General features: G+C 50.4%; 1 protein-coding gene across 1 annotated transcript in view; it reads right to left on the minus strand.

Moving 5' to 3' along the window:
• Nucleotides 1-27,260, minus strand: part of TRIM24 (tripartite motif containing 24) — a 1,617,419-nt gene that overhangs the window by 652,072 nt on the left and 938,087 nt on the right. Inside the window, exon 13 of the mRNA XM_069628744.1 lies at nt 26,978-27,146. Within this exon, the coding sequence (XP_069484845.1) occupies nt 26,978-27,146 (169 nt within the window). The remainder of the gene's footprint in view (nt 1-26,977; nt 27,147-27,260) is intronic.

Consider the following 27,260-nt stretch of genomic DNA (forward strand, 5'->3'; position numbering starts at 1 on the left):
AGGGTTCACCCTAGTTCCTGGAAGTCGGACACAGTACCTTATTCGCATGAAGAAGAGCTGGTGCCACGGCAGTTGTTACTGGTAGTTCCTGCAGACTCACGTTTCCTGAAGCTTCACTCGCGGGGACAAGAAGGATGACGTCTGGAGCGATCTGCACTACCCAGGGATGAAGCCAACAGCAGCAAAAGCAACCGTGAATAAAATGTGCGCTCCTTTAAAACAGGAGAGGCTCTTCAGGTGGCTATCCGGACCACTACAGCTTTGTGCATCGATTTCGACCAAGAAGAGGATCCTCTGCCTGTGGAAGGTGAGCTGGTTGATCCCACCAGGCTCAAGGGAAGAAGACTCCGGACTGGATCTTCTCTTGTCGTTGAAGGGTATATAGCTCAGGACTGCAGCAGGGCTTCACCGGGACTCGGGAGTTGCAGCAACCATCTTCTTCTCCGCTTCTCTTTGGTTCTTTGCAGATCCAGTGGTGACTGACTTCCAGCTCAAGAGACCTGCCTTTTATGCCAAAAACCCGCATTCACACAGCCTGGCTGGCAATCACTCAGCAGGGGGGTTGTCCGGTTCGGACAACCACCTCAGCCAATCAATACAAAATGCGACTCGGGTCTCCAAGGAGACACTGTGCCGGGGGTGACTAAACCCCTCTCTCACATTCAGCCAAAGGTCGGCGAACAAAGGAGGCAAACCTGGTTTGCGGCGCAAAGTAAAACACAAGAAGGACTTTAACAAAAAGAAATGGCGATACAACCCAACCGGAGCCGAAATAAAAAGTATTTGGTCAAGCGGGTTTAAGTTCGAGGCTAATATAATAGCCTAAAACAGTACCACGTTTATATAGTATAATCGCAGTAGAAAAGAGGGTAGATACCACTGCCACCAGCCAAGTCTTAGTGTTAAGAGAGCAAAATAAAGCTCAGGGAGGCACAGACAAAAAGGGATATGACTTAACCCTTTCCAGTACTGCATGTAAGATGGGGTGTACTGGGTCTGCAGTTTAAAGTGACTATATAAAGTTAATGGCAACTGTACATGTTCTGGGGGACAGTAGTCAGCCCCAGAAAAGGAACAAGTTACTTACCTGTAACTGTTGTTCTCCAGCATGGGTCTGGCATGGATTCACATGCTCATGAATATTCCCCGTCATAATATTCCCCGTCGTCAGGCTGGGAATCCTCGGTAAAGAAAAAACCAGTATCAGTTTCGTTTCTGATCTGTCTTTCGTAGTAATAACCAATCACTGGTCTCTGCGTCATACTGACCACAGCCAATGACTGCCCTCTACCTAAGCACCGCCTCTGGCAGCCATCTTCAGATTTGGAAGCACGTGAAGTGGCAGTATGACCAAGTGAAGAGCCGCAGAGGGGTAGGCGGGAGGGTTCGCATGTGAATCCATGCCAGACCCATGCTGGAGAACAACAGTTACAGGTAAGTAACTTGTTCCTTCTCCAGCATGGGGTCTGGCATGGATTCACATGCTCATGAATAAAGAATACATAGCAGTACACACATGCACAACCACGGGAGGTGGCAAAGGCTCAACATTAAGCATCACATCAACTCAACATTAAGCATCTTACCTCCTCACCAGGCTCACCTCAGGCGAACAGGTTGCGCAGCACTGCTTGGCCGACCCTGGACTCCTCCCTGGAATCCCGGTCGACGCAGTAGAATTTCGTGAAGGTGTGCGTCGACCTCCACGTAGCAGCCCTGCATATGTCCAGCAGGGGCACACCAGATAGGAACGCCGTGGTAGCTGCGATCGCTCTGGTGGAATGGGCTCTCGGACGGCCAGGCAGCGGTCGGTTTGCCAACCGGTGACAGTACATGATACAGCCGGAGAGCCATCTGGAGATGGAAGCCTTCGAGAGAGCCTTCCCCTGATTGACAGGTCCAAAGTTCACAAAGAGTTGTGACGTCTTCCGAAAACCTTTCGTGCGGTCCACGTAGAACTTCAGCGCTCTAGCTACATCCAGCGAGTGCAAAGTCCTCTCAGCCGGCGACGAAGGCGACGGGAAGAACACAGGTAACACCAAGGGTTCGTTGAGATGAAAGTCCGACGGTACCTTGGGCATGAAGGAGGGGTGCGTCCTGAGCACTACCCTCATGTCGTGGAAAGTCAAGTACGGGGCCTTGCAGGAAAGGGCCTGGATCTCTCCCACTCGTCGTGCGGAGGTGATGGCCACGAGAAAAGCTGTTTTCCACGATAGAAACTTCAACGGGGCCGAGTGCAGAGGCTCGAACGGAGGTCCCATGAGCTTGGTCAGCACCACGTTGAGCTCCCACGCCGGGGCCGGAGCCTTCACCGGCGGGAACGATCTGAACAGTCCCTTCATGAACTCTTTCACCAGACGATGAGACCACAAGGACGTCCGGCCCGTGGTTCTGGTGTATCGGGAGATCGCAGCAAGATGAATCTTGATGGACGCGTGTGCCAGACCAGCTTTGGCCAGCGTCAGCAGGTACGGCAGTACTTGTGGAGCCGTAATCCGTAGAGGGTTAATCTTCTGTGCGTGGCACCAGACAGAGAACCTCTTCCATTTGTGTCCGTAGCATTTAAGAGTCGAGGACGCCCTGGCCTTTGCAAGAACCTCTCTGCAATCGGCCGGTATGTCGTATCCTCCAAACTCTAGCGCTGCAGGAGCCAGGCCTGCAAGTTCAGCGACTTCGGGTCGTGGTGGAGGATGGCGCCTCCTTCCCTGGAGAGTAGATCCGCGTCCGCCGGCAGCTTGATTGGCGGGGACGCCGACAAGTCCAGAAGGTCCGGGAACCATATCTGCCTCGGCCACGCAGGTGCGACGAGGATCATCCTGCACCGTGACCTCTTGAGCTGGTTGACGAGCCGGATTAGCAGAGGCAAGGGAGGGAACGCGTAGAGGAACAGGCCCTCCCAGGGGAACGAGAAAGCATCGCCCATGCTCCTCGTCTGGGGAAACCTGCTGGCGAACCTCCGGCACTTGGTGTTCGTCGCCGTCGCGAACAGGTCGATCTGGGGTGTGCCCCACCGTCGGAAGAGGCGATCCACCAGATCCTGCCGTAGTTCCCACTCGTGGCACGAGCGCAGCTCCCTGCTGAGTGAGTCGGCGATGGTGTTTTTTATCCCTGCCAGATGAAACGGCACCAGAAGAATCCCTTGGGCGACGGCCCAAGGCCACAGGTCCTGCGCCTCCTTGGACAGCGCTGGGGACCTGGTTCCGCCCTGTTTCCTGATGTAAAACATGGTGGTGGTGTTGTCGGTGAAGATCCTCACCACCTTGCCCTTGAGGGACGGAAGGAAGGACCTGAGGGCCCAAAACACTGCACGGAGCTCCAGGACGTTGATATGCAGGGACTTCTCCGTCGGGAGCCAGAGTCCCCTTGCGTGCAGATTTTCGGTGTGCGCTCCCCACCCTTCTAGGGAGGCATCCGTGGTCACAGTCACCTGGTGGGCTGGGGTCTGGAAGTCCATGCCCGCCGTCAGATGCGCGCGGGTGCCCCACCACCGTATCGCTCGTCGGAAACTCTCGTCGAGCTTGATCCTTTCCTCGAAGCTGCCCGTCGTCTGGATCCAGCGCGCATCCAGGAATTCTTGCAACGGGCGCATCCGGAGCCTGCACATGGGAATGAGGTAGATGCAGGAAGACATCATCCCGAGGAGGGACTTGATGGACCTCACCTTGGCCGCGTCGGCCACCAACATCCGTTGCACCTTGCCCAAGATGGTCCTGGTCCTCTCCTCCGACGGGGAGGCCAGAAGGGACACTGTGTCGAGCCTCGCTCCCAGAAACAGTGCGACTTGCGCGGGCACCAGGTGGGATTTGGCGTAGTTCACGGAGAATCCCAGGTCCGTGAGGAGTTGGACGGTCCTTGCCGTGTGGACCACGGCGAGCTCCCTCGTCTTGGCGCGGATGAGCCAGTCGTCCAGGTAGGGGTAGACGTGAATCCCCTCGCGGCGCAGCTGCGCCGCCACCGGTGCGAGGCACTTGGTGAAAACCCTGGGTGCCGACCGTAGTCCGAAGGGAAGGGCTTTGAACTGGTAATGACGCCCTTGGACCACGAATCTGAGGAATTTTCGGTGCCCCTTTAGGATGGGAATGTGGAAGTAGGCATCCTCCAAATCCAACGACGATAGGAAGTCTCCTTCCTCCAGCTGACCCAGGACGTGCTGGAGGGTGACCATCCGGAACTTCTGCGCCTTGATGAACTTGTTCAGGCGTCGCAGGTCCAGGATGGGGCGCCATCCTCCCGTCTTCTTCTTCACGAGGAAGTATCGCGAGTAGACTCCGGAGCCCCGAAGCCTCTTTGGGACGAGTTCGATGGCGCCCTTTCTGAGCATCGCCTTTACCTCCAGGAGAAGTTGAGGGACGTGAAGTTCTTTCCTGGCCACGGGGGGGACGCGCGGGCACCTTCTTTGAAACTCGAGCGCGTGGCCCCGGGCCAGGGCGTCCAGCACCCAACGGTCGGTGGAGATAGACTCCCACACGCTGACGAAGCCCGCCAGCCGGCCTCCCACCGGGGTGCTTCGGTGGGGGCCCGACCCCACGGCCGGTTCAATCCTGCTTGGACGCGGCCTTGCCGCCTTGGCCTCCTTGGCGACGACGGCGGGGTCCGCCAGACTTGCCTCGTCCTCTGTAGGCCTCTTGCGACGACGAGCGGGCCGCTTGACGGTAGGAAGCGAAACCGCCGCCGGAACCTTTGGAGGCGCCCTTGCCTCCGCCGCTCCGAAAGGGCGTCCGCCGTTGCTGCAGTACTCCAAGGGCCCGGGCCGTCTCAGTATCCGCCTTGATGGCCTGAAGGGAATCGTCCACTGTCTTCCCAAACAGGTTGTTCCCGTCGAAGGGCATGTCCAGGACCCTGGTCTGGACGTCCTGCCGAAAGTCCGTAGCCTTGAGCCATCCACGACGTCGAAGGCAAACGCCGTTGCCCAGCTGGCGGAACCCAGTGTCGGCGATGTCCGTCGCCACGGTGATGGCGTGGTCCGAGGCCACCTCACCTTCCTGCAGGATCTCAAGGGCCTCCGCCCTCTTGTCGTCCGGCAGAAAATCCAGCAGGGGAGCTATCTTGTACCAGAGTTCCCTGTCGTAGCGGGCCACGATAGCCAAGGCGTTGGCCGCTTTAATCGTCGTCGCCGCCGACGAGATGACTCTACGTCCCATGGCATCCAATTTCTTTCCCTCGCCGTCCGGCGGGGAAGTCGACGTGGAGGCCGCACCCCCACCCCGCTTTCTTCCTGGCTGCCGCAGAGACGACGGAGTCCGGGGTAGGCTGCGCCCGGAGGCATAGGGGGGCCGAGTCCGGGACCCGGTACTTTTTCTCGTACCGGTCTCTTTTCGCTGGCGTCGTGGAAGGGTTCTTGAGGAGGGAAAGGCCCTCATCCCAAATGTCGTCCAACAGAGGCACTGCGAGGACCGTCTTCCTCTTGGCCTCGCGCCGTTGGTAAAGGAAGCCTTCCTTTTTCTTCTCCTCAGGGCAGAGTTGGAAAAGCTCGGATGCCCTGGCGATCATTGAGTGGAACGATCCAATCTCGTCGGGCGGAGAAGCCCTGGTGGGAGGCGACGACGGAAAATCCTCGTCGTATGCCTCGTCGTCCGTACCCGTCGCTGCCGTGTCAGTCCCCGTATCATCCCCTCGGGTGGACGGGGAGGAGGGCTGGACGGGGCGCGACGGTTGAAAAGGAGGCGGTGGATGGATCCTTCTTTTCTTGGTAGGGGGAACACCAGAAGGTCCCGGTTCTGGATCCCCCGACGGGAGAGGTTCCTCCGTCGGTAACGGTAGTCTCGTCCTTATCTCGGAGCATAAGGACTGTATAGCCAACAAAATGGCCGCTGAGTTGTCTTGCGGCGCTGGCAGAGGGGAATCCGACGGGCGAGCAGGGGCCCCGTCGGTATCCTCGACGATGTCGTCGTCGTCACCTGCGTCGGGGCCCATTCCGACGGGCTGGTCTTGTTCCACGCCTAGGCCGTGGCTTAAGACCTCGATCAGCTCCTCTTCTGAGGTTGAGGCTGAATCTACGACGACGCCCTGCCCCCCTTCTTCTTCCCCACGGAGGGTTTCACGGGGGTCCTATCGATGGGCACAAAAGAAGACTCCCTCCGAGGAGGCAGGTAGATTCTGGGCCCCGAGGCCGCCACCACTGGTGCAGCCTCCACAGGCTGGGCCAGGGCCGCCGCGACCGTTTCGATAGAGGGCTTGGTCGAATGGATCAAGGCCTTCACCACCTTAGGTGCGCTCACCGCCTTATCCTTGAGGGAGGGGGCACTGCCACGCTCCTCCTCTGCCTTAGAGCTCGACCGGGGCCTCTCCAGGAGCTTCGTCGGGTGCTCGGCCTTCCTCTTACCCGACCCAGAGCGTTGGCTCGTGGTTGATGGTGCCGGGGAGGGTGCGCCCTGCCTGGCGCCCGTAGAGCCCGACCGTTCGGCGCTCCCGGTGCCAGCGGACTCGCGGTGCTTGGCCTTATGTTGGGCCCCCGTCGCCGGGGCGCCCTCAAAGGTCTTAGAAGACCGCTCAGATTTCTTCTTCTTCTCGCCAGACGGGCTCTTACCCTCCAGCCAGCTGGCGAGACGTTGATGGCGGTCCTTCATGGTCCGTTCCGACATGTTGCCGCAAAACGCACAGTCCTTCTCCACGTGCGTCTTGTCCCCATGAAGGCAGTAAAGGCAGAAAGAGTGTTCGTCCTCCTTGAAGACGTTCTGCAGCTGGCATCCAGGGCAGGCCCTGAACAGCTTTCCGGGCGTCGAGCTTCCCTTCTCCTGGGCCATCTCCGAGACCGGGCCTGAGAAGCTTCTGGAGTCCTCCGAAGTGTAGCTCGACGAAATCTTCACCCTTGAGGGGCACAGATGAATCCGACACGGGTCCCCGTTGATCGGATGTAGGATCGGTGGAGCTTGAGGCTCTTTTGACCGAAAGAATCGAAGTTTTTGTGAAAAAGCGCGAAAAAATAGCACTAACGCTCGAGAGCAATAGCACGAGGATCCCAACACATGAACGTGCGGTAAAAATCTGAAGATGGCTGCCAGAGGCGGTGCTTAGGTAGAGGGCAGTCATTGGCTGTGGTCAGTATGACGCAGAGACCAGTGATTGGTTATTACTACGAAAGACAGATCAGAAACGAAACTGATACTGGTTTTTTCTTTACCGAGGATTCCCAGCCTGACGACGGGGAATATTACGACGGGGAATATTCATGAGCATGTGAATCCATGCCAGACCCCATGCTGGAGAAATTGAGTCAGTGGGAAGTCTCAAAGACGACCCTGAGTCACTGCACTGAAGGTGCTGTGTAACGCACACAAAAAGTGGGGCTCATGGAGTGGTATAGTTCCAGAGCCCAAGATCACACAAACGGTAGAAATACACATGCAAAACACATGTATTGTATTGTTTATTTATTTATAGAGCGCACCTGGCCGTTAAGCAACTGGGCGCTTGCAGAAAATAAATATTAGGTTACAGGTACATAAATAAGTTACATTTCTAATGTTACAGGATCATATATCAAGCATTTCTCATGTTACAATGTCGGTTGACTTACATGTGAGATATGTTAGTTACATATGTTACAGTTACACGTATTTACAATAAATGTACAGAGTATTTGGTGCAGTTGGGGCATTTAGCAGTCGTTGGTGTTAAGCCAGAGTTTGGCGTTAGCTTTGAACACATGGAAGGAGGGGGTGGCTCTGAGTGCATCTGGGATGGAGTTCCAGAGATGAGCTGCTAGAACTGGGAAGCTGGACCCACCAGTTCTTTTCAGTTTAAAGTTGGGGATTTTGATGCTGTTTGAGAGGGCTTTTCTGATGGGTCGTTCAGAAGTGTGTTTTGTGAATTTTTCTGTAAGGTATGCAGGTGCTTTGTTGTTCAGACAATTGTGTGTAATGTTCAGAGTTTTAAATTTGATACAGTCATTGATGGCCAGCCAGTTGACGACTCTTCTATGGGCAGATGTGTTGCCCTTTGGGAATTCCTAGGGCTGTTCTAAGGGCATTGTTCTGCAGGGTTTGGAGTTTGTTGATGTTATGTTTATTGGTGCCTAGGTACAGTGCATTACAGTAGTCTAATTTGGAGAGGATGAGGGCTCACGCAATGGTGGTACAGCTATCTGTGGATAGGTATGGTTTGCAGGCGTGGATAAGTTTGCAGGTGTAACTGGTTGCTGAGGCTGTAGCATTTACTTGCTTGTCGAGGGTGAGAGCTGAGTCTAGGTAGAATCCTAAGGTTTTGACTTCCTTGGCTACCTTGATTTTGATGCCATCGATCATGATGAAATTGTACAGCTGGGGTAATTTATTCAGTTTATTGGTGGACCCGATGATTAAGAGCTCAGTCTTGTCGTCGTTTAGACATAGGCCATGTGTGGCCAACCAGGTTTGGATGATTTGGTAAATTTTGTTTATGAGTCTGGTGTCCTTTTCATAGTCACACTGGATTGGGATAAGAATCTGGGTATCATCGGCGTAGTTGGTATAGGAGACCCCTAGTTTGTCCAATATATCAAAGAGAGGCTTTGTAAAAATATTGTACAACGTGGGTGAAACACATGACCCTTGAGGGACTCCACAGGTGATGGGGACTGGATCCGCTGCTGATGAAGGTGAGAAGACTCTTATGGTTCTCTGGTCTAGGAATGAATTTATCCATGCCGTGGCTTTTGTAGAGAAGTTGGCAGCCGATTTGGGGGGATTACAGAGTACCTTGTGATCTACCAAATCGAAGGCAGCTGATAGGTCTAGGAGTAGGAGAATAGAGATGTCTCCTCTGTCTTTGCGCTCGTCTAGTTGGTTTTTAAGATCAAGGACAGCCGTTTCGGTTCCATATCTTGGTCTAAATCCGGATTGTCTTGTCCCTAGTAGATTGTTGATCTCCAGATAAGATTGGATCTGAAGATATGCAGCTTTATCTAAGATTTTAAGGAGGAACGGGACAGTTGTTATGGGCCTGTAGTTCGTTGGGACATTGGGGTCCAGGTTTACTTTTTTTTTTTTAAGAGAGGTAATATCCAAGCATCTTTAAGGTTGGTTGACACAGAGCATGACTTAAATGGAGACTTAATAAATGATGTGACGAAGGGGGCTAGTTCATGTGCAGCCTCTTTAATAATTGGGGCTGGACAGATGTCACCAAGGCATCGGGACGGTTTCAAGGACATGATCATGTTCTTAGTTTCCACAATAGAAATGGCTCTAAAGCTAAATTGGTTAGGGGGTTTAGTTTGGTTGGCGGCAAGTTCCTGGAGGATGGTTTCTTGGGTGGAGGGGGCAATGTTGTGGAAGGTGGATTTTTTGGCTAATATTTTATTTTGTAACATTGTGATTTTGTTGCATAGGGCTGTTTGAATGTTAGTGCACCAGGCTTTGTCTTTGGTACAGGAGTCTATGGGTGCAATTGGGGATTCTAATTCTCTCAGAATGGAGAAGATTTCCCTGGTATTCGAGTTTGCTTTATTGATTCTGTCATTAAAGGTCTCTTTTTTTGCCTGAATGATTTGTTTTTTGTAGCTGTTAGTAAGGGCAGTGAGAAGGTTTATTGTTGTGGGGAGAAGGGTTATTTTCTCCAGCAGGCTTCTTCGTGTCGTTTCTCTTTGCGTAGGGCTTTTAGAGTGGGAGTGAACCAGGTGTTAAGATGGGCAGTAGGTTTAGATTTAGTGAGTTTCAGCGGCGCAATGGCGTCAATCGCCGAGTTGATGGTGTTATTGTACAGGTCGACTAGATCATTAGGGTTAGAGATCTGGCTAGAGTGATAGGTTGGATCAGGGGGAGAAGATTCGCAAGTGTTATATTTTTTTTACAGCGGGTGAGGGCAGGAGGAGCATGAGGTTTAGTAGATTTAGGTTGAGGAAGGTCTGAAATGGTCAATGAAATCAGATAGTGATCTGTCCATATGCAAGGTTCAATTGCTGTTATGAGGGAAACGCAACTGATGTCTGCGACCCAATCCAATGTGCGGCCTTTAGAGTGCGTAGGGCCGTTATTCCGAATAGTGAGGCCTGCTTCCCCAATAGTGTTAGCTATGGTGTAGGCATTGGAGTCTTTTAGGTCCTTGTAGCCTAAGTTAAAATCGCCTAGTAGGATGATTTGTGTACCCGGTTTGGCATTAGTGTTTAAGAGGGTGGTTAAGTCTTCTTCAAAGGTGCCTAGTGGACCAGGGGGTCTGTAGATAAGGTGTACCGTGATAGTACGCGAGACGGCAATTTCTAGTTTTAGGGATAGTAGTTCAGCTGACGGCATAGTGCAGCTGTCTATTTCTTTGATGGTGAGGTTGGCTCTACAGATCAGAGCTATACCTCCTCCTTTGGAAGTTTCCCTGTCTTTTCTGAAGATGGTAAAGTTTGGGGGTATGGCTATCATAAGCGCAGGGCCAGCGGCTTTGTGTAGCCATGTTTCAGTCACTGCTAGGAAGTCGAGTTGGTTACAGGTGATGATGTCAGCAATTTCCGAAGCGTGGGCTATTAGAGATCTAGCGTTGATGAGACCTCCCTTGAGGTTTTGTGTTATTTCAGTGTTATTGATAGTGTGGACCTTGTTGGGCAAAGTTTCAGAGGATTTGGTGTAAGGGGTTTGATTGGAGCTAGGTTTCCTTTTGTGCATGTTTCGCCTGGTGTGTTTGAGCTCCTTCTTAGTGTGGCTAAGAGGTGGGTGTGCACTTGGTGGTTTAGGAAGTCTAGTGCCTAGTCTAAGGTTCCTTAGTCCGGTAGGACAAGCCTGATTCAGTTGGGTCTGGGTCACGGGAGCAGGCTGTTTCGGTGGTAACTGTGTGTACATCTGTCTAGTTGGTTCCCTTACTGTAGGCAGATTGTGGTGAAGGGCTACCGTAAAGGCTAAGGCAGAAAGTGTAGAGAGTATAGCTAAGTAGCCAATAGGTGAGTCGGACATGAGAGATGTCATAACAGTGTTTGTTGGCAGGTTATCCTGAGGTAGTCTGGTGCTTAGAAGTGGCATAATCTAAGTGAGCAGCGTGCAGATGAGTTCGCCTCGATTCAAAATTCACAATATGTACTAAAATGCATGATTTAGAGTAGTTCGCAACGTACAGGGCAAGCGACCAAGAGGGTCTTGAATAGGTCACAGGGTGCAGTAGCTAGCGACCAAAGGGCCTAAATAGGTCGCAGGGTACAATGGCGAGCGACCAAAAGGGAGTCAAGTAGGTCACCGGGTGCAGTAGCCAACAACCATAGTGTCTAAATAGGTCACAGGGTACAATGGCGAGCGACCAGAAGGGTCTCAGATAGGTCACAGGGTGCAATAGCTAGCGACCAAAGGGTCTGAATAGGTCACAGGGTACAATGGCAAGCGACCAAAAGGGTCTCAGAAAGGTCACAGGGTGCAGTAGCTAGCGACCAAAGCGTCTAAATAGGTCAAGGCAGAGAGTAATGCCACGTATATGGCAGGGGTACCAAACAGTAGTGAGGAAATCAATAGGTTATGCTAGTACATTACGCATACATCAAGCGAGGGCAAGTAGGGAGCAGTGCAGAGTACACAAGGCACCATTCAAGAGTATGGCCCATCAAAAAGGCATGCTGTGTCAAGCATTATCAGGCAGAAGAGCAGTGTAACAAACATGTGGAGTAGATCTGAATATGTGAGCAGCAAGTTTGGACAATGCAGGATGTGGGCAGATTAACTCCGGAAGCACGCATATTAGTCAGAGGCAAATGCAATCAGGGAGCATAGCAGGAAAACATAGGCAATATGGCACGTGTTAAGCAGGGGTGCTGCAGATGAACACGTTGTTAGCATACTGAAGGCGGTCACTTTAGATGATAAGCAGAACGCTGTATCACAACGTCACTAAAGTACACCAAAGGTGGTGCAAGTAGCGTAGATTACCTTGCATTGTAGGTGGTCGGGTTAGCAGGAAGGGTGCTAGAGGCCAGATGAGATGTAGAAATTTTGGGCATAAGGACGGCACCTTGCTCGGTCAGGCTCAGTCAGGGGGGTATCCTTTGTCTGTTGCCTTCGTCGGGGGCCGGCTTAGCCTGTAGGTGCACCACGATTGGTTAAGATTTGGCGGACAACCAATCACAGGGCAACAGGCTTCTGGGGCTTCACAACAATGCAGAGTAGGTGAGAGGAAACACAGCGGCCATTTTTACAAGGCAAAAACCTCGTGTTTTTGCAATAGCAAATCTAGGCGTTATGGACTTCGTTTTTGGTGTCCATGCAGCGCAGGGGGCTGGTATGCTTGCTATGGCTGCACAAGCTGAAGGCTTTCAATTGTGAAATAAAACGGGGGATTTTCGATGTGATGAGGTGAGGATGCCTAAATGCAGAGGTATAGCCTCCAGGTTTACCTATGAACAGGCAGGGCTTCAGGCGGCATGGAGCTGCTCCTGCAGCTAGTGGGAGAGGGAGCTCCTGCTCGACCTCAGAGCCCAGTAAGAGTGGGAAAAAGTCTCACACTCTTACCAGGTGGAAAAAATAAACCCCAGAAATCCAGCAAAGCTGCTGAGGGACTCAGTAGGTGAGGGAAACTAGCCATAAATGAGAATTCTCCCTAACATGCTCTCCTCTCAGATGACATCCCCACCTCCAACCCTCTCACTACACCTCTTTCCTGGTCCGACTATGCTTTCCTGTCTTCTCATATGGATCTCTTACATCCCCCAGCTAAGCCTCTGCCTGCACTGCCAGTCTCTTTCTCCGTCATTAAACAGATGAAGCGTGCATCAGTGGTTGCTTTTTCCATCACTTCCATTCCCCCTCCAACTACTGCCAGGGACTGCCACACTGACTCTACCATTGCTTATTTTCACCTATCACCAGACTGGCCTGCCACCTGCTGCAAAGGCAATACAGACTGTCTCCATCCGCTCGAAGAAGCAGGCTCATATCAAAGCCTGTATCTCTGGGGCCGCCAACATGGGCGAACTGTTTAAAATCTGTAGGAACTTCTCCCCTGCCATCTCTGACCCTATGTTCTTCACTGGCCTCCTACATCTTAACCAGAACTCAGAACATCCTGTCCTCGCTCTCCTCTACACTCCTTCCTCCTCCCACCCCATTTCTAAAGCCTCCCTTGGACCGCTCTCCCCTCCTACTCTCCTTTCTCGCACACGGCACCAGATGAGGTCTCTAGACAAGTCCTCTCTATGAAGGTCTCCTACAAACAGGTGCTCCCATGCGCCCCAAGAACTATCGAGGACAACATTGCCTCCCTTGGATGATTTCTGTAATCACGCCTTTGTCACCGGCTCCTTCCTGCTACCCCTCAAGCACTCCCTTGTGCATATTCTCCTCAAAAGGTCTTCTGCCGACACCGCTCCTGCCCGGGTAACTACCGCCCTATCGCCATAACCCCCTTCCTGGGGCAAACTCAAGGAGAAGCTTGTCATCTCCCAATTGATCCAACACTCAGAATCTGTTGGTTGTTTCCACGACCACCAGTCTGGCTTCAGAGCAGCCAGAGCCACGGAGACTGCTCTACTGAACACCTGTACAGACTTGCTCTCAAATCTCTATCCCAACTCTCCATCCGTTCTTATCCTTCTGGGTCTTTCCTGTGCCTTCGACACAGTCAGTCATGCCACCCTGACAAACGGGCTCTGTGACAACCTTGGCATCATAGGCCAGGCACTGGACTGGCTGACCTCATTCCTCTCTGACCGACCTTCCCATGTTCAACTGGGCCCCTTTCTCTCCCCCATCTCACTCTCCAACTGGGGCGTCCCTCATGGTTCCATCCTCTTGCAGCGGCTCTTCAACATCTACCTTACCCCTCTCATCCACCTGATTTCCTTCCCTCCTCACGTCCAGAGTTATGCAGACAACACGCAGCTCTCCTTCAAGGTTCCCTCCACTGCTTCCTCTTCCTCCTCTCTCATCCTGACTGCCTTGACTGCTATTCAGGCATGGTGTGCTACCAAAGATATCTGCCTTAATGCCAGTAAGACTGAGATCCTTCTCCGAGACCCCTGCACCCTCCTTCCCTTCTACCCCCTTGCCACCCTCTATGGGTCCTACCTCACCCTCTTATGAGGAACATAATCTTGGTGTAATCTTTGACCCCTCTCCTTCATTATCTACTCGCATTGCGGACCTTGCCAAGAAGGCCCGCCATCAGCTGCACGTCCTGGAGACATTCTCCCTTTCCCCAGAAACTAAATGTCTCCAGAGCTCTGGTCCTCTCTAGGCTGCACTACTGCAATAGCCTCTTCCTCAATCTTCCTTCATCCTCTCTTCAGCCCTTTAAGTAAACCAGAAGAGGACTGTGAGGCGTATCCTGGCCTCAAGCCCAGGGACTGCATCTCTCCAGCCCTAAAATCTCTCCACTGGCTCTCGATTGCTGGTAGGATCAAGTTCAAGACTCTCTGCATCATCCACAAGGCTTTCTGGTGCCTGGTGTTAGGGAGAATTCTCACTTTATGGCTAAATTCCCTTACCTATAGAGTCCCCCAGCAGCTTTCCTGGATTTGAAGGGTTTGTTTCTTTTTACCTGCTAAGAGTGAGACTCTTTTTCCCACTCTTAGCCATTTTTTGCTATGTGTGTTCTAGGCTATTTTTTGTGTTTAATGCCTATGCGATCTTTCTCAACCCCATAGGAACCATCTTTACTCACATGTGTTACACAGCACCCTCAGTGCAGTGACACAGGGGTGTCGTAGCGACCCCCAAACAGACTCCATACCCTGGGACCGACTACTGTCTCCCAGGGCATGTAAAGTCCCCATTGACTTTACTAATCAAATCATATGAACTAGACCAGTACAAACCATCATACTACTGGAGGGTGTTAATAGGTTTTCCCCTACGTTCATTTTCGAGAGTGTGCCCTACAGTACCTCTCTCAAAAGTTTCTGGATGGTGGCAGTGGTTACTAGCATAAATATTCGACCGCAAATATTTTCCTATGGGATTTTCCCATTGTTCGAGGCTACAACATTTTCTGACATCCTCTGCCATACCGCCGGTGCATTTTAATATTAACTTTGCTCCGGTAGGTTTTATTTGCCGGAACTTTAATACAACTTATTTCTCGTGTCTTTCTGTACACTCCTAACCCAGGTTGGGGATCCTTTGTTTGTCCTTTTGGCGGGCTTCTACCGAAAAGCCCTCCTTTCGGCGCCTCATATCCTTTGATAATCTGTAACAGTTCACTTGAGACATAAATATAGTCTCAAGCCTGCCGCATGGCCTCCTCTTTCCCAAGTAGGCACCAAGTTTGGGGCATTACCATCTTTCACTTTTAGTTGATGCATGTCCCAGGATTTCATTGCTCCGGACTACAACTTTCCACCCTTGATGGCTGAGGAGTTAGACTGTTGCCCCCTCCCACTTGTCGGTGGGGGCGAACAAAGCGTTCCGGTCTCCACAAACCACTATGTACATAGCGTCTATGTTTTCCAGGACGTCTTCTATAATGTTGTTAATTACCTCAAGGAAGCTTTCATTTCTGATGGGCGTATGGATTCCAGTAGCAAGTTATTATGACCATATTTCCCACATTTTCATTGTTCGTCCAATCTGGAGCACGCATCCAGTTCACTAGAACCGCAAGACAGTACAAGTCTGAAAACAGAATTTTCAATAAATTCATCCCAATCCCGCTATTAGGGCTATCAACAAACCTGAGAACGGACGACCCCTATCTCCTCTTGGAGCCAAAGCTGTGATCACATCTTACCTATCCAGGTACGGTGCATTCAACAGCCAGGTTTCCTGGAGGCATAATAGATCATAAGAACCCAGGTTAACAGTACTAGGTCTTGTCAAGTGATTGAACCCTCTAGTGTTCCAGGATGCCATTTTTTGTTCTTGGCCGCTGTTCTTATATTGAGCTAGGGGGTTCACCAAGGTCTCCTTATTCTTGTACGGTAGAGGCCAGGGTGGCTTTTCTTTGCGCCTTACTAAAGCTTCTGCAACCCAAGACCAATCTTCCTCCCTCTGTGATTGTGGTGCCACCTCCTCACAAGCCTTAGAAGGACCAGTTTTCGTGTTATCCACGTCAAACATAATCTTTATGGAAGTTTTGGGCCCTGCCCACTCCCAATGGGTCCAAAAATTTTCTAGACGTTTTGAGGTTTGCTCGATTTTCTTTCTATTGGAGGTGCATATGTCTTCTCTCTGGAGTAACTCACCTTTTAAAGGCCTGGGATTCTCTCTTTAGTGACCAGGAACCGCCTTGGTTCTACCTGTTCGGCTAGCGTTAGGTCAAATCCAAGGATGCGCAGATTATCTGTGGAATCAGTCAACATTCTTTTCACAACTGATGATGTAATATGTAAATAAACAATGTCAGTGCAGTGTTTGATTCCAAATTCTACGATCTTTAAATCATCCTTTGTCAGCTGTCGTAGGTTCGGTATACAGTGGAATACTTGCATCACTTGTGTTCTTTGTGATTCTCCTCCTTTTTTCTGACAAGATCAGGAAGGTCGGACTCGCCTTCTTCACCGGGGTGTGAAGTTCTTTCGCCCCTTGTGCTGAGCTCAGATTTATCTCTCCTTCCTCCTCCTTTTTCAGGAGTTCCGATTCAAAGTTTTCTAGTGAGTACACTGAAAGGTCCATCAGATCTTTTGATTCCTCTGCCTCAGCGATTATGGTCCGAGTGATGTTTTTTACTGGGCCAGCTTTCTCCAATACTTCTGGTGCTATTGTTTTTAAATGACCTTTAAAACTGCCTTTAGCCTTTTGAGATGGATTTCTTGCTTCCTTTTTTTTCCTTTTTCTTAAGTCTTTTGAATGTCGAGAAGGGTCTCGCCCTCTTGTTCTCGTCATTTGTTTATTTTCTCTTGTAGCATTCGAGTATTTGATTTCTCAAAGATCAACTAATCTTTGTTGCCACCTTCCCACTTGGAATTCACAGAAATAGTTGCTCTTGGGTGTGGGGACGATGGCGTATCTCTTGTTATAACTGTTGGGTTAAGGAGAACACATCCGTTTGTTTCCCTGTTTTGGCTAGGTTCCAGTTGGGAGGCCATAGTGGTACCCAGTTGTTTGTTTTCTGTCAAGGCTCTTGTTACAGTCCCCTTTTTTAGTTCAGAAGTAAGATCATCATAAATCAGTTAAGTTGGGTCTTCCAGCAATTAGTTGAGACTTCTCTGCTGTTGGTTCTGCCCCTATGGTCTGACATCCCATTTCCATGCGATTTTGTGGAGATCTCTCTGGTGGTGACGGTTTTACCATAGCTGTAATAAAACCCTCTAAAAAAAAAAATCAACTTTGAGTGCATCATAGCTATTAAAGTCGTGCTGTCTTTCATAGAGTCATTCAACGGTTCATACAGTTTGGAAAATGGGGCCAGGTCAATAGTCGCAGTGGACATAATTGAAAGTAAGTGAGTTTTCCTTGCTGGATCATTCGATCTGGTGTCCTGGGAGTCATCCAATCTTCTTTCTCTTGACCTTGGAGTGTTCGTGGGCAACTCATGGATATCGTAATTTGGGCCCATTCGAGGGTACTGGGAGGTGTCTCTACTAAGACGTCTCGGTGTGACTGATTCCAAGAATCGAGATGGAAGATGTAGAGGACTTCCAGCCTCTATACGGCTTTCATGTGTTGTCATTCCGGGCACCCGAGGCCTCTGCCCCTCTTTGGGGCTAGTTGTTGTTGGGTTCGTAGGTAGCTGGATAGACACCTCTTCGTCCAGTGCAGATGGTCCTAGTACCGGGTCTGTTGTGATATTAAGCCTTGCTTTCTCATAAGGTACACCCCCTCCAAGGCCAATGCTTAAGACCCCATTTGACCTGGTGGGCGAGCTGTTCTCCTCCAGTCTCACTTCTACATTTAGTGGTCTCTTGTTCACTCTGGCCACCTCATTTTCTAACTCACTATAAGGGTGAGCACTTTTTATTGTTGGTGATTTCAGTTGCTCTTGACTCAGACTTTCAGATCTTCGTTCAGTCAGATTGTTACTTAAGGGGTGTTGCCCCATGTCCAACTTTCCTTTACACTGGTCCGATAACAGTAACCCCTCAGGAGTGCCGGTTATTGGTGGACAATCTTTGCCAGATACAATCGCTGGCAAAGATGAAATTCGGGCCTCACTATCCAAGACATCCCCTACTCCCACCAGGAGCTCAGCATCTGAGATTTCATAAAATAACTCTGTGGATGCCTCATCTACTTGGATCTTTTGTTTTAGAAAGTAATTTCTCAGCCTTTCTGAAAAGAGAGGACCCCTTGGTTTGATTCTTCTGTAAGTTCTGTTATTTTGGATCTGCGCTCTTGTTTTGTGAGACAAAGAGTTCGAGTTTTGTTGGTCTTTCTCACTTGGTGCCTTTTCTACGGTCATCAGATCGTGTCCGTTCCCTTTTAATTTCTTTCGCCCTTGAGTTCCTCGAGTATGTCATTCGGTTTTGCCGGCTAGTTTTTTTCTTCTGGGCAGTTGGAAGTTTTTTAGCGTACTTTGGGTGAGCTGAGGCTAAAGCTGGCACAAACTTTGTGGATGGTGCAAAGACTGCCCTTGGAAGCGTATCTTCGCAACCCGCAGGGCTCATGTCCTTGCTGATGAGAGCTGGAATGCGGGCCCCCACCTGTGAAGGCTCAAGTTCATTCCCCGTCTCTAAGTTCACTACTATTGCTCCTCGTCAACTGTTTCTCTATAGTCCATGTCCACAGCCCTTCTCTTAGTGTCCGGCGTTTTGGTCCAAGCCGATGTTGTTTGTTATGGGTGTGGAGGCATGAATTTGAGCAGTCACTCGCACAGTAGTGTTCGTAGCAGTTTCGCCATGCTTCGAGGGAATTTTCTCCTCTAATTGTGAGCTATTGCACACTGAAGCCGGTGTTAGTTCAGGTGTGTGCGGCTGCCTTCTATATATTTTGGCGGCTTATCTGATACCGCTCCGACCAGTTGGGTCTCCCCCTCCAGAGCAATTTGGAAGTTCAGTTGACCGTTATTACAATCCAGTGTGAAAATAGCCACGCAGCCCTACAAACCACCTCCATGTCAGTGCCGTCAACATGCTAAGCCACCCTTCAGGGGGATACGGGCGGACTCCTGTTGTCCTTCACTAAGCCCCGTGAGTGTAACACAGGGCAGGGCGCATGGCTAGTTAAGGAGGATCTAAAGGAGGAGGAATTAAGGGGAGGAGTGGACGGCGGAGAGATCGACATAGCCTTGTCGCATGGCGACTTACCTTCCAATGCCACCCTTTCTGTCCTCTCTTGCATTATTATTTGTTCCGACCCCCGCTGCTAGAGCTTCTTCAGATCGCCCTCTCTCGTTCGATCGAGACAGTCTCTCGCAGTGCGCTGGGGCTCAGGTGTACATCCAAGAGTGGGCCTGGCCTGTGAACTTTCTTGCTCTAACAGTAGACTCTGCCTTTCTGACTTGCTGTGGTTCTTTTTAAAGTGTTGGTATTGTGTACTTTCCTAATTCAGCCTTTTTCCCAGCTTTTTTAACCAACCTATTGGAGTGCCATCTTAGGTTAAGCGCTCACCTCTGTCTGCAAATAAGTGGTGTTTTAACTAAGACTTGTACAATTAAGTAATCAGGGATGTATATATATTGATAGTGACAGTGTTTGAACTTGCTTGCCATATTAGTGTTAGTGTATTTTACAAGTGTGTTTTTAAATAAATAAGTATATACATTTATACCAAAGCTCTGGTTAGTGTTTGCTTGTGCTACTGTATACCTGTACCCATTTTGTATACTCTATATACTGTCTAACTCTTCTTGAGAAAAGTCTGGCTGCTCAGCCACAGCTACCAGGTAAATCTGGGTGGTACAGACTGCTACCAATTGGGTTTACTGCCAACATCTGTAGTCCTAAGCCTTTTGCAGTGGTCCCTAAGGGAACTGCACAGGTTTCTGCCTAACAATGGTTATTTACACCTTATATTTAAATACTATCTTCATCTAGTGCCTGGCCACATCTGTGTATGTGCTTATATTTGCATGAAAAAATGCTTTCTCAGTGCTTTAGTGCTTAGAAACAGTCAACAGAATTATTGCCTAATTGTAAAGCGCCTGGGAAGCTTGGGAATGAAGGACTGCGCTAGCTCCTTCCCAACACACTCCCCCTCCTTTGCAAACGCCCCCATCTGCCTCAGTGACTGGCTGCCTGGGCCCCTCTGAGTTCTACAGGGCACCAGACTCCGCCACCCCAGTCCTCCACCCTTCCACTCCGGCAAACTTTTGTAACTGCACTTACACGACCCGAATGTCACAAGGCCTAGTAGGACCGCTGTAGTTGTCTTTCTCCCTTGTTCCCCCACTCCCCTTTTTGACTTGTGGCACCTTGAAACACCATTTATTGTATAGGTGCCTTACAAATATACAATAAATATGGGAATAGTTTCTTACCTGTAACTCCATTTCTCCAGCATTGGTATCTTTCATGGATTCACATGCTTAGAATATTCCCCGTCGTCAGGCTGGGAATCCCCGGTACATTATATAGACCCTTTCCCATAGGAAAACTTTTGACGCTTATGCGTCCTATCCACCTCGTTTTGTATCATGCATGCCCGCGCCGTCAGGACGCCATGATATAAATACAGGTCCCGCCCCCGCGCTCCTTCAGATTTCGGCCCCCAAAGTAGTGGGGGAACCAGTTTGCATGGCCAGGGGAGGCAGGCGGGCGCATGTGAATCCATGAAAGATACCAATGCTGGAGAAATGGAGTTACAGGTAAGAAACTATTCCCTTCTCCAGCATTGGATCTTTCATGGATTCACATGCTTAGAATAGATTACATAGCAGTACCATCCCGAAGAGAGGAGGCGTGCATGCAAACTCACATACTTTCCTCACAATGCCAGTTCTCTATGGTCGTGTACCCATCGGCAATAGTTAACATAGAGAACAAACAATATTCAATCATAATTGCAACCAGATCTAACCCCTCAACCGGGGCTTACCTTATTGGAATAGGTGTCGAAGCACCGCCTGTCCCATCCGAGTATCTTCGGCATGTTGTTGTGACAGGCAGTAATGGCGGGTAAAAGTGTGTGTAGCCGCCCAGGTAGCCGCCATGCAGATGTCCCCCAGAGGGACTCCAGACCACAGCGCCGTCGACGATGCAGCCGCTCTAGTGGAATGAGCTCTTGGGCGTCGCAAAAGAGGCTTCCCAGCCTTGGAATGGCAGTACGAAATGGTAGACGATACCCATCTTGACAGTCCTTGCTTTGAAATGGCTTTGCCTTTAGCACCCAGACCATAGGCCACGAACAATTGCCTCGTTTCCCTGAAAGGTTGCGTGCGATGAAGATAAAACTTAAGAGCCCTCTTCACGTCTAATGTGTGTAACGTGCGCTCCACTCCCGAGCATGGCTCTGGAAAAAACGTAGGTAATACAATAGAGGAATGTTTATGGAACACTGATGGCGCCTTCGGTATGAACTGTGGGTTAGTGGCAAGGACCACCTTGTTCTTAAAAAAATCTTAAGTATGGTGGGTCTACCATTAGAGCTTGGATTTCCGAAATACGTCGGGCTGAAGTGATGGCCACCAGGAAGGCCAATTTCCAGGACAAAAACTTTAGAGACGACGATGACATTGGTTCAAAAGGAGGTTTCATAAGAGACGCTAACACCAGATTGAGGCTCCACACCGGAGGAAATCTCTTCTCGGGAGGGAAACTCCTGAACAACCCTTTAAGGAAGTGCTTAATCAGGCGGTCGCTGAATAATGGTGCGGAATGTCGTTGACGTGTAAACCTGGAGATGGCGGCCAGGTGTACTTTTATCGACGACACCGATAAGCCCTTTTGAGCTAAGAACAGCAAGTATGGGAGGAGCTGTTTCGGCATAATCAACTGCGGATCCAAACCTGGTTGATCCCCACACCACTGACAGAAACTCCTCCATTTGTATGAGTATGAAGTGTTTGTGGAAGGTGCTCTTGCCGCTTGCAGAATACGACGACACTCCTCCGGAATCGTTAGCTGGCCGAATTCGGCGAAGTCAGGAGCCAGGCCGTCAACTTGAGGCTGTCCGGGTCGTGATGCCAGATGATACCCTCCTGTCGAGACAGAAGGTTGGGGATCTTCCTGAACCTCATTGGCTCCGCCGCAGCCAAGTGCAGCAGGTCTGAGAACCACACCTGTCTGGCCCAATACGGGGCTACCAAAATCACCCGACATGGGTACTTGAGGATCCATTGTAACGTCCTCCGGATAAGAGGAAAAGGAGGGAATGCGTACAGGAATTTGTTCGTCCATGGGAAGGAGAACGCATCTCCCAGTGAGCCCTGCTGAGGCCATCTGCTTGCGTACTGTGGGCATTTTTTGTTGTCCTTCGTCGCGAACAGATCGATGGAAGGATGTCCCCACTTCTTGAATGCATGTTGCAGTTGCTGGTCGTTCAGCACCCATTCGTGAACCTCGTTCATTTCCCTGCTGAGGGCATCTGCCTCCACATTTCTCACGCCTGGTAGGTGGAACGCCAAGATTAGCATGTTGTGTTGCAGGGCCCAATGCCAGATTTTCTGTGCCTCCGTCGACAGGGACCTGGAACGTGTTCCTCCTTGTTTCCTTAAGTAAAACATTGTAGTCGTGTTGTCCGTCATGACACGCACCACAGAGTCTCTCAGTTGAGGAAGAAAAGATTTTAGAGCCCATCGCACTGCTCTCAGTTCTAGCAGGTTGATATGCAGGGAGGACTCTTGTAACGACCACCGGCCTTGTACTTGTAACGTCGCCAGATGAGCTCCCCATCTGCTCAGTGATGCATCCGTCACCACCGTCTTCTGGAACTCCGGTTCCAACAGAGGCATTCCTTTCGTTAGATGAGTAGAAACTCTACACCAGCGGAGTGCTTGTACCAGTTGTTCGTCGATGACCAGTCTGTCGGACCAGCGACCTTGGCTCTGCATCCAACGGTCCGCTAGAAATTCCTGGCAAGGTCTCATAAACAGGCGGCAGTTGTTTATCAACGGAATGCAGGACGACATGGTCCCAAGCAGGGACATGTATTTGCGCACCGACACCCTGGTACCGCATTTCCATTCCAACGCCTTGCTTTGTAGCTTCAGTATTCTTTCGCTGGATGGTCTTACAAGGCCTGTGTGCGTATGAAACTCCGCTCCTAGAAAAACCAAGGTCCTCGAGGGCTCTACGGAGGACTTGCTGAAGTTTATCGCGAAGCCCATTTCCTGTAAAAGGGACATCGTGGCCCCCAGACTGTTTCCTGTTTGTTCCATGGACGGGCCTCTGACCAGCCAGTCGTCTAAATATGGATAGACATGGTGACCGTCCTTCCTTAAATGGGCCGCTATGGGGGCCAAGCACTTGGTGAACGTCCTGGGGGAGGACTTGAGACCGAACGGGAGGACCTTGAACTGAAAATGCTTTTGGCCGACGACGAACCTTAAGTATCTCCTGTGTCGTGGACGTATTGGGATATGAAAATATGCGTCCTGAAGATCTAGCGACGACAGATAATCCATGGGTTGCACTGACCTGATAACCTCCTGGAGCTTTAGCATTTTGAATTTTGAGCTCTTTAGCCATTTGTTGAGTACCCTCAGGTCGAGGATGGGCCTCCATTTTCCATTTGGCTTCTTGACGACGAAGAACCGGGAATAAACCCCTTGTCCTTCCTGTGCCACAGGAACCCGTTCTACCGCTCCTTTTTGTAGCATAAGCGCCACCTCTTGTCTTAGAACTCGAAGGTGGGGCTGGGCCGAAAACACTGGCGGAAGACTCAGAGGCTTGTTTTTGAATTGCAGCGCATGACCCATGCGAACCGTGTCCAGAACCCATCGATCTGTGGTGATGCATTCCCATTGGTCGATATGATGAGAGACTCGACCCCCCAGGACGTTCCGAAGGCCGTCATTGGTTGCTGGTTTGCTTGTCCTTCGTCGACGAGGGACCCGAGCCTCGTCGTCTGGAGGCTTGATAATCTCTGCCTCTACGTGCCGACTGGGATGCCCGTCTGTAGCCTTGTGAAGAGTATGAGGGCCTGTTAAATCCAAGGTCCCTAGAGGCTCCAAAGCGGGAGTTTCCGGAGGCGCCCCTGAAGGGGCGAAAGGAGCGAAAACTTCTACCTGTCTGTAGGGCGCCAAGAGACCTAGCGGTATCCGTGTCTTCCTTCATCCCCTTCAAGGCTTCATCAACCTTATCTCCAAACAGATGTTCTCCTTCACATGGCATGTCTAGAACTTTGTACTGGACTTCAGGTCTAAAAGTAGTACATTTGAGCCACGCTTGTCGATGAAGTACTACGCCATGATTGATTTGTTTGAACCCCGACTCTGCTAGGTCCACCGCAATATTAATTGCATGGTTCGAGGCCTCCTCACCATCCCGTACTAGTAACATGGCTGCTTTGCGATGTTCTTCCGGCAGGTGTTCTAGGATAGGGGCTATTTTATGCCACATCTCCCTATCGTAACGCGATACAATCGCCAAGGAGTTGGCTGCTCTCACCGTCGTGGCGCCGACTGAGAGCACCTTTTTCCCGAAGGCGTCCTGTCTCCTTGCCTCGCTTTCTGGAGGGGTTGAACATTTTTGCTGTACTCTGGCCTTCCTAGCCGCTGCCGCGGATACCACAGAGTCTGACAGTGGTTGTGATGTTAGACATTTTGGAGTGGACTCCGGAGCTTTAAACTTTTTCTCAATACGCCCCTTTATAGCCGGTTCCGAGAACGGATGATGCATCGTCTTGAGGCCTTCTTGCCATACGTGGTCCAGGATTGGGATGGCAAATACCGATTTCCTCCTTTGACCCATGTGATCAAAAAGAAAGCAATCTTTCTTCTGCTCCTCAGGAATTAAGCCGAACTCGGAACACGCTTTCCCCATCATTGCATGGAAGGCTCCCACATCATCCGGAGGAGATGGTTGTGCCTGGCTCCTCGTAGACTCTACCTCTACATCCGAATTCCATGTTGGGTCTCTCGACGGTGACAGGGAGATGTCCGACCCTGAGTCACCTCGTATAGAATCGGACTCCGATAGCTCACCCTCCTCCTGCACTCGAGGACGATCCTTCGCCACATGGGAGGCCGAAGGGCTTTTGGTCGTCGTGCGAGCTGCTTGAGCTTGTTCGTCGACGGAAGGTGCAGAAAATATCGACGATGAAGTGCCAGGCTGAGGGATCTGCGTATCCAGACGCTGCAGGAGCTTCTGAAGTGTATTAAGCACATCCAGAGACAAAACCGTCTGGGGGGTCAGCAACGTCGAGGATAGAGGGACCACACCCCCACTCGCACTCGTCGTCGACGTATTGGAAGGCCGTAGGCCCAAGTCCGACGGCTGCATAACCATGTCACCTTCTCCTTCCACCGACGACCCCGGCAAGGCCGTGTCTTGCAGCAGGACCTCAGGGGGGGCCGGTTCACAAACCTCTGGCTGCCAGGCCATAAACTGAGTCCCCGTCGATGAAGGAATCCCCACCGCTGCTGCCTGAATAGTAATCGGCATCGTCAGCGATACCGGGGTCGACGAGCCAGTCGCCGGCACCGAGCCTTTAGACTTCGTAGCCGATTTCGTTGCCGACTTCCCTGCTGAAGCGTCTCGACTCACGGAAGACCTAGGACGGTCCCCTGAGGAGGATTTTGATGCCGCTTGCCTCTCCGTCTTAGAGGATGAGGAGGAGGAGGAGTTTTTGTGTGATGAGGAAGACCCAGCATGCTTCCCCGCATGCTTGTCCGCAGGGCATTTTTCGACAGGCCTCGCCTTCTTCGAGGGAGGTTCCGACTTGCTCCTGGAGGCCGTGGAGCCAACTTCTGATGCCGGATAGGCACCCGCTCCGTCGTTAAGCCAGTCGACCAACCTTCTTTTCCGATCTTTAAGGGTTTTTTGGGAGAAACCCTGGCATATCTCGCATGTATCCGCCGTGTGGTGCGGGTGGAGACAGTAGATACAATCCATGTGGGCATCACCTTCATAGACTTTTTTGAGTCCACATGTCGCACAAGGACGGAATAAAGCTTTTCCGGACATATTTTCTTCAGAACGGAACTTCGCCGAAGCGAAAACACAACCTAACTTCAATTAGCAGTAACCGTGAGGATCCCACTACTTTGAAAGACGGTTGAAATCTGAGGGAGCGCGGGGGCGGGACCTGTATTTATATCATGGCGTCCTGACGGCGCGGGCACGCATGATACAAAACAAGGTGGATAGGACGCATAAGCGTCAAAAGTTATCCTATGGGAAAGGGTCTATATAATGTACCGGGGATTCCCAGCCTGACGACGGGGAATATTCTAAGCATGTGAATCCATGAAAGATCCAATGCTGGAGAAAATAAATACCCCGGCCTCGATAGGATAACATTGGGAACAAGTCCTGTCTCCCATCTCTATTCGATTTACCTTTGGTCATCGAACCTGGGTCGGGCATCGTGCCCCTTGCTTAGCCTTGGCTCTGGGAGAAAGGAAAACACTCCCCTTTCATTTGGTAAATTGTTGAATAACCTTGAAATCGTTTGAAAGCATCAGCACCGCAGGCCCATTACATCCTTTCTAAAGAGAACTCATGCTGGTCAGAAAAACTGTGTTTAACCCTGTGACTTTTGGCCAAAAGGCCTAATTCATCTAGGGTTTGGACTACTCAAGTTATGGCATTGCTCTTGTGATTTGGTTCCCATCGTTTACTGCATCTAACTTACCTGCTTAGGTTGATGAAGTAATTTGATGTATATTTGAACATACATTAATCATATATATTTGTCTTATAGAGGGTTGTGTGATAATACTACCGGTTAGATTTATTTTGCAGTGTGTTCATAAGGCCTAAAATAAATAACCTGTTATAACGGACTGTCTAATTGAATTATTGTGCACCATACTGTGTGTGCTCATTGACGGTCTCTGGCTCCACTCACACTCTCCTGAGACTAAGCTTTGCCCGCTCTCCACTCTAACTTGATTGGGTTTTGGCTAACCTCTCAGATCTCCCGGTTCATCATAACTAGGATGGCCTCCTAAAATCTGTCTAAAATGCCATATTTTAGAAAATTCTAGAAATCCATCTTAAGTGGCAGTATTCAATTTGAGTTTGCAGTGTACGTGGAAGGGTATACCCACCAGTTTACAAATGTAGTGTAACACGTTACATAAAGGCATCACTAATACACAGACATTTTGCATACTGACTTACGCTGCGAGAAACTGGCTGTTCGCTGTTTGCCTCCTGTTTTACAACCACAACAGGGTAATCACAATGGTCCATATGCGACTCTGGCTTGATGCGGATTGGCTCCAGCATAACCACAGGGACTTTGTGTGTAGAATCTGCTCCACCAATAGGCCGGCTGGAAGAGCCAGTGCTTTGAGACAAAATTGCAAGACTTTAGTTGAATAGCACATTTTGTCCAAAGAGGAATGGGGTTTTAACAATCGCCTCAATTAACAGACATTTTTTAATTTTACCTCAAATATTT

The sequence above is a fragment of the Ambystoma mexicanum genome, chromosome 12 (assembly GCF_040938575.1).
Source record: "Ambystoma mexicanum isolate Mex_15411 chromosome 12, UKY_AmexF1_1, whole genome shotgun sequence".
NCBI classification, from domain to species: Eukaryota; Metazoa; Chordata; class Amphibia; order Caudata; family Ambystomatidae; genus Ambystoma; species Ambystoma mexicanum.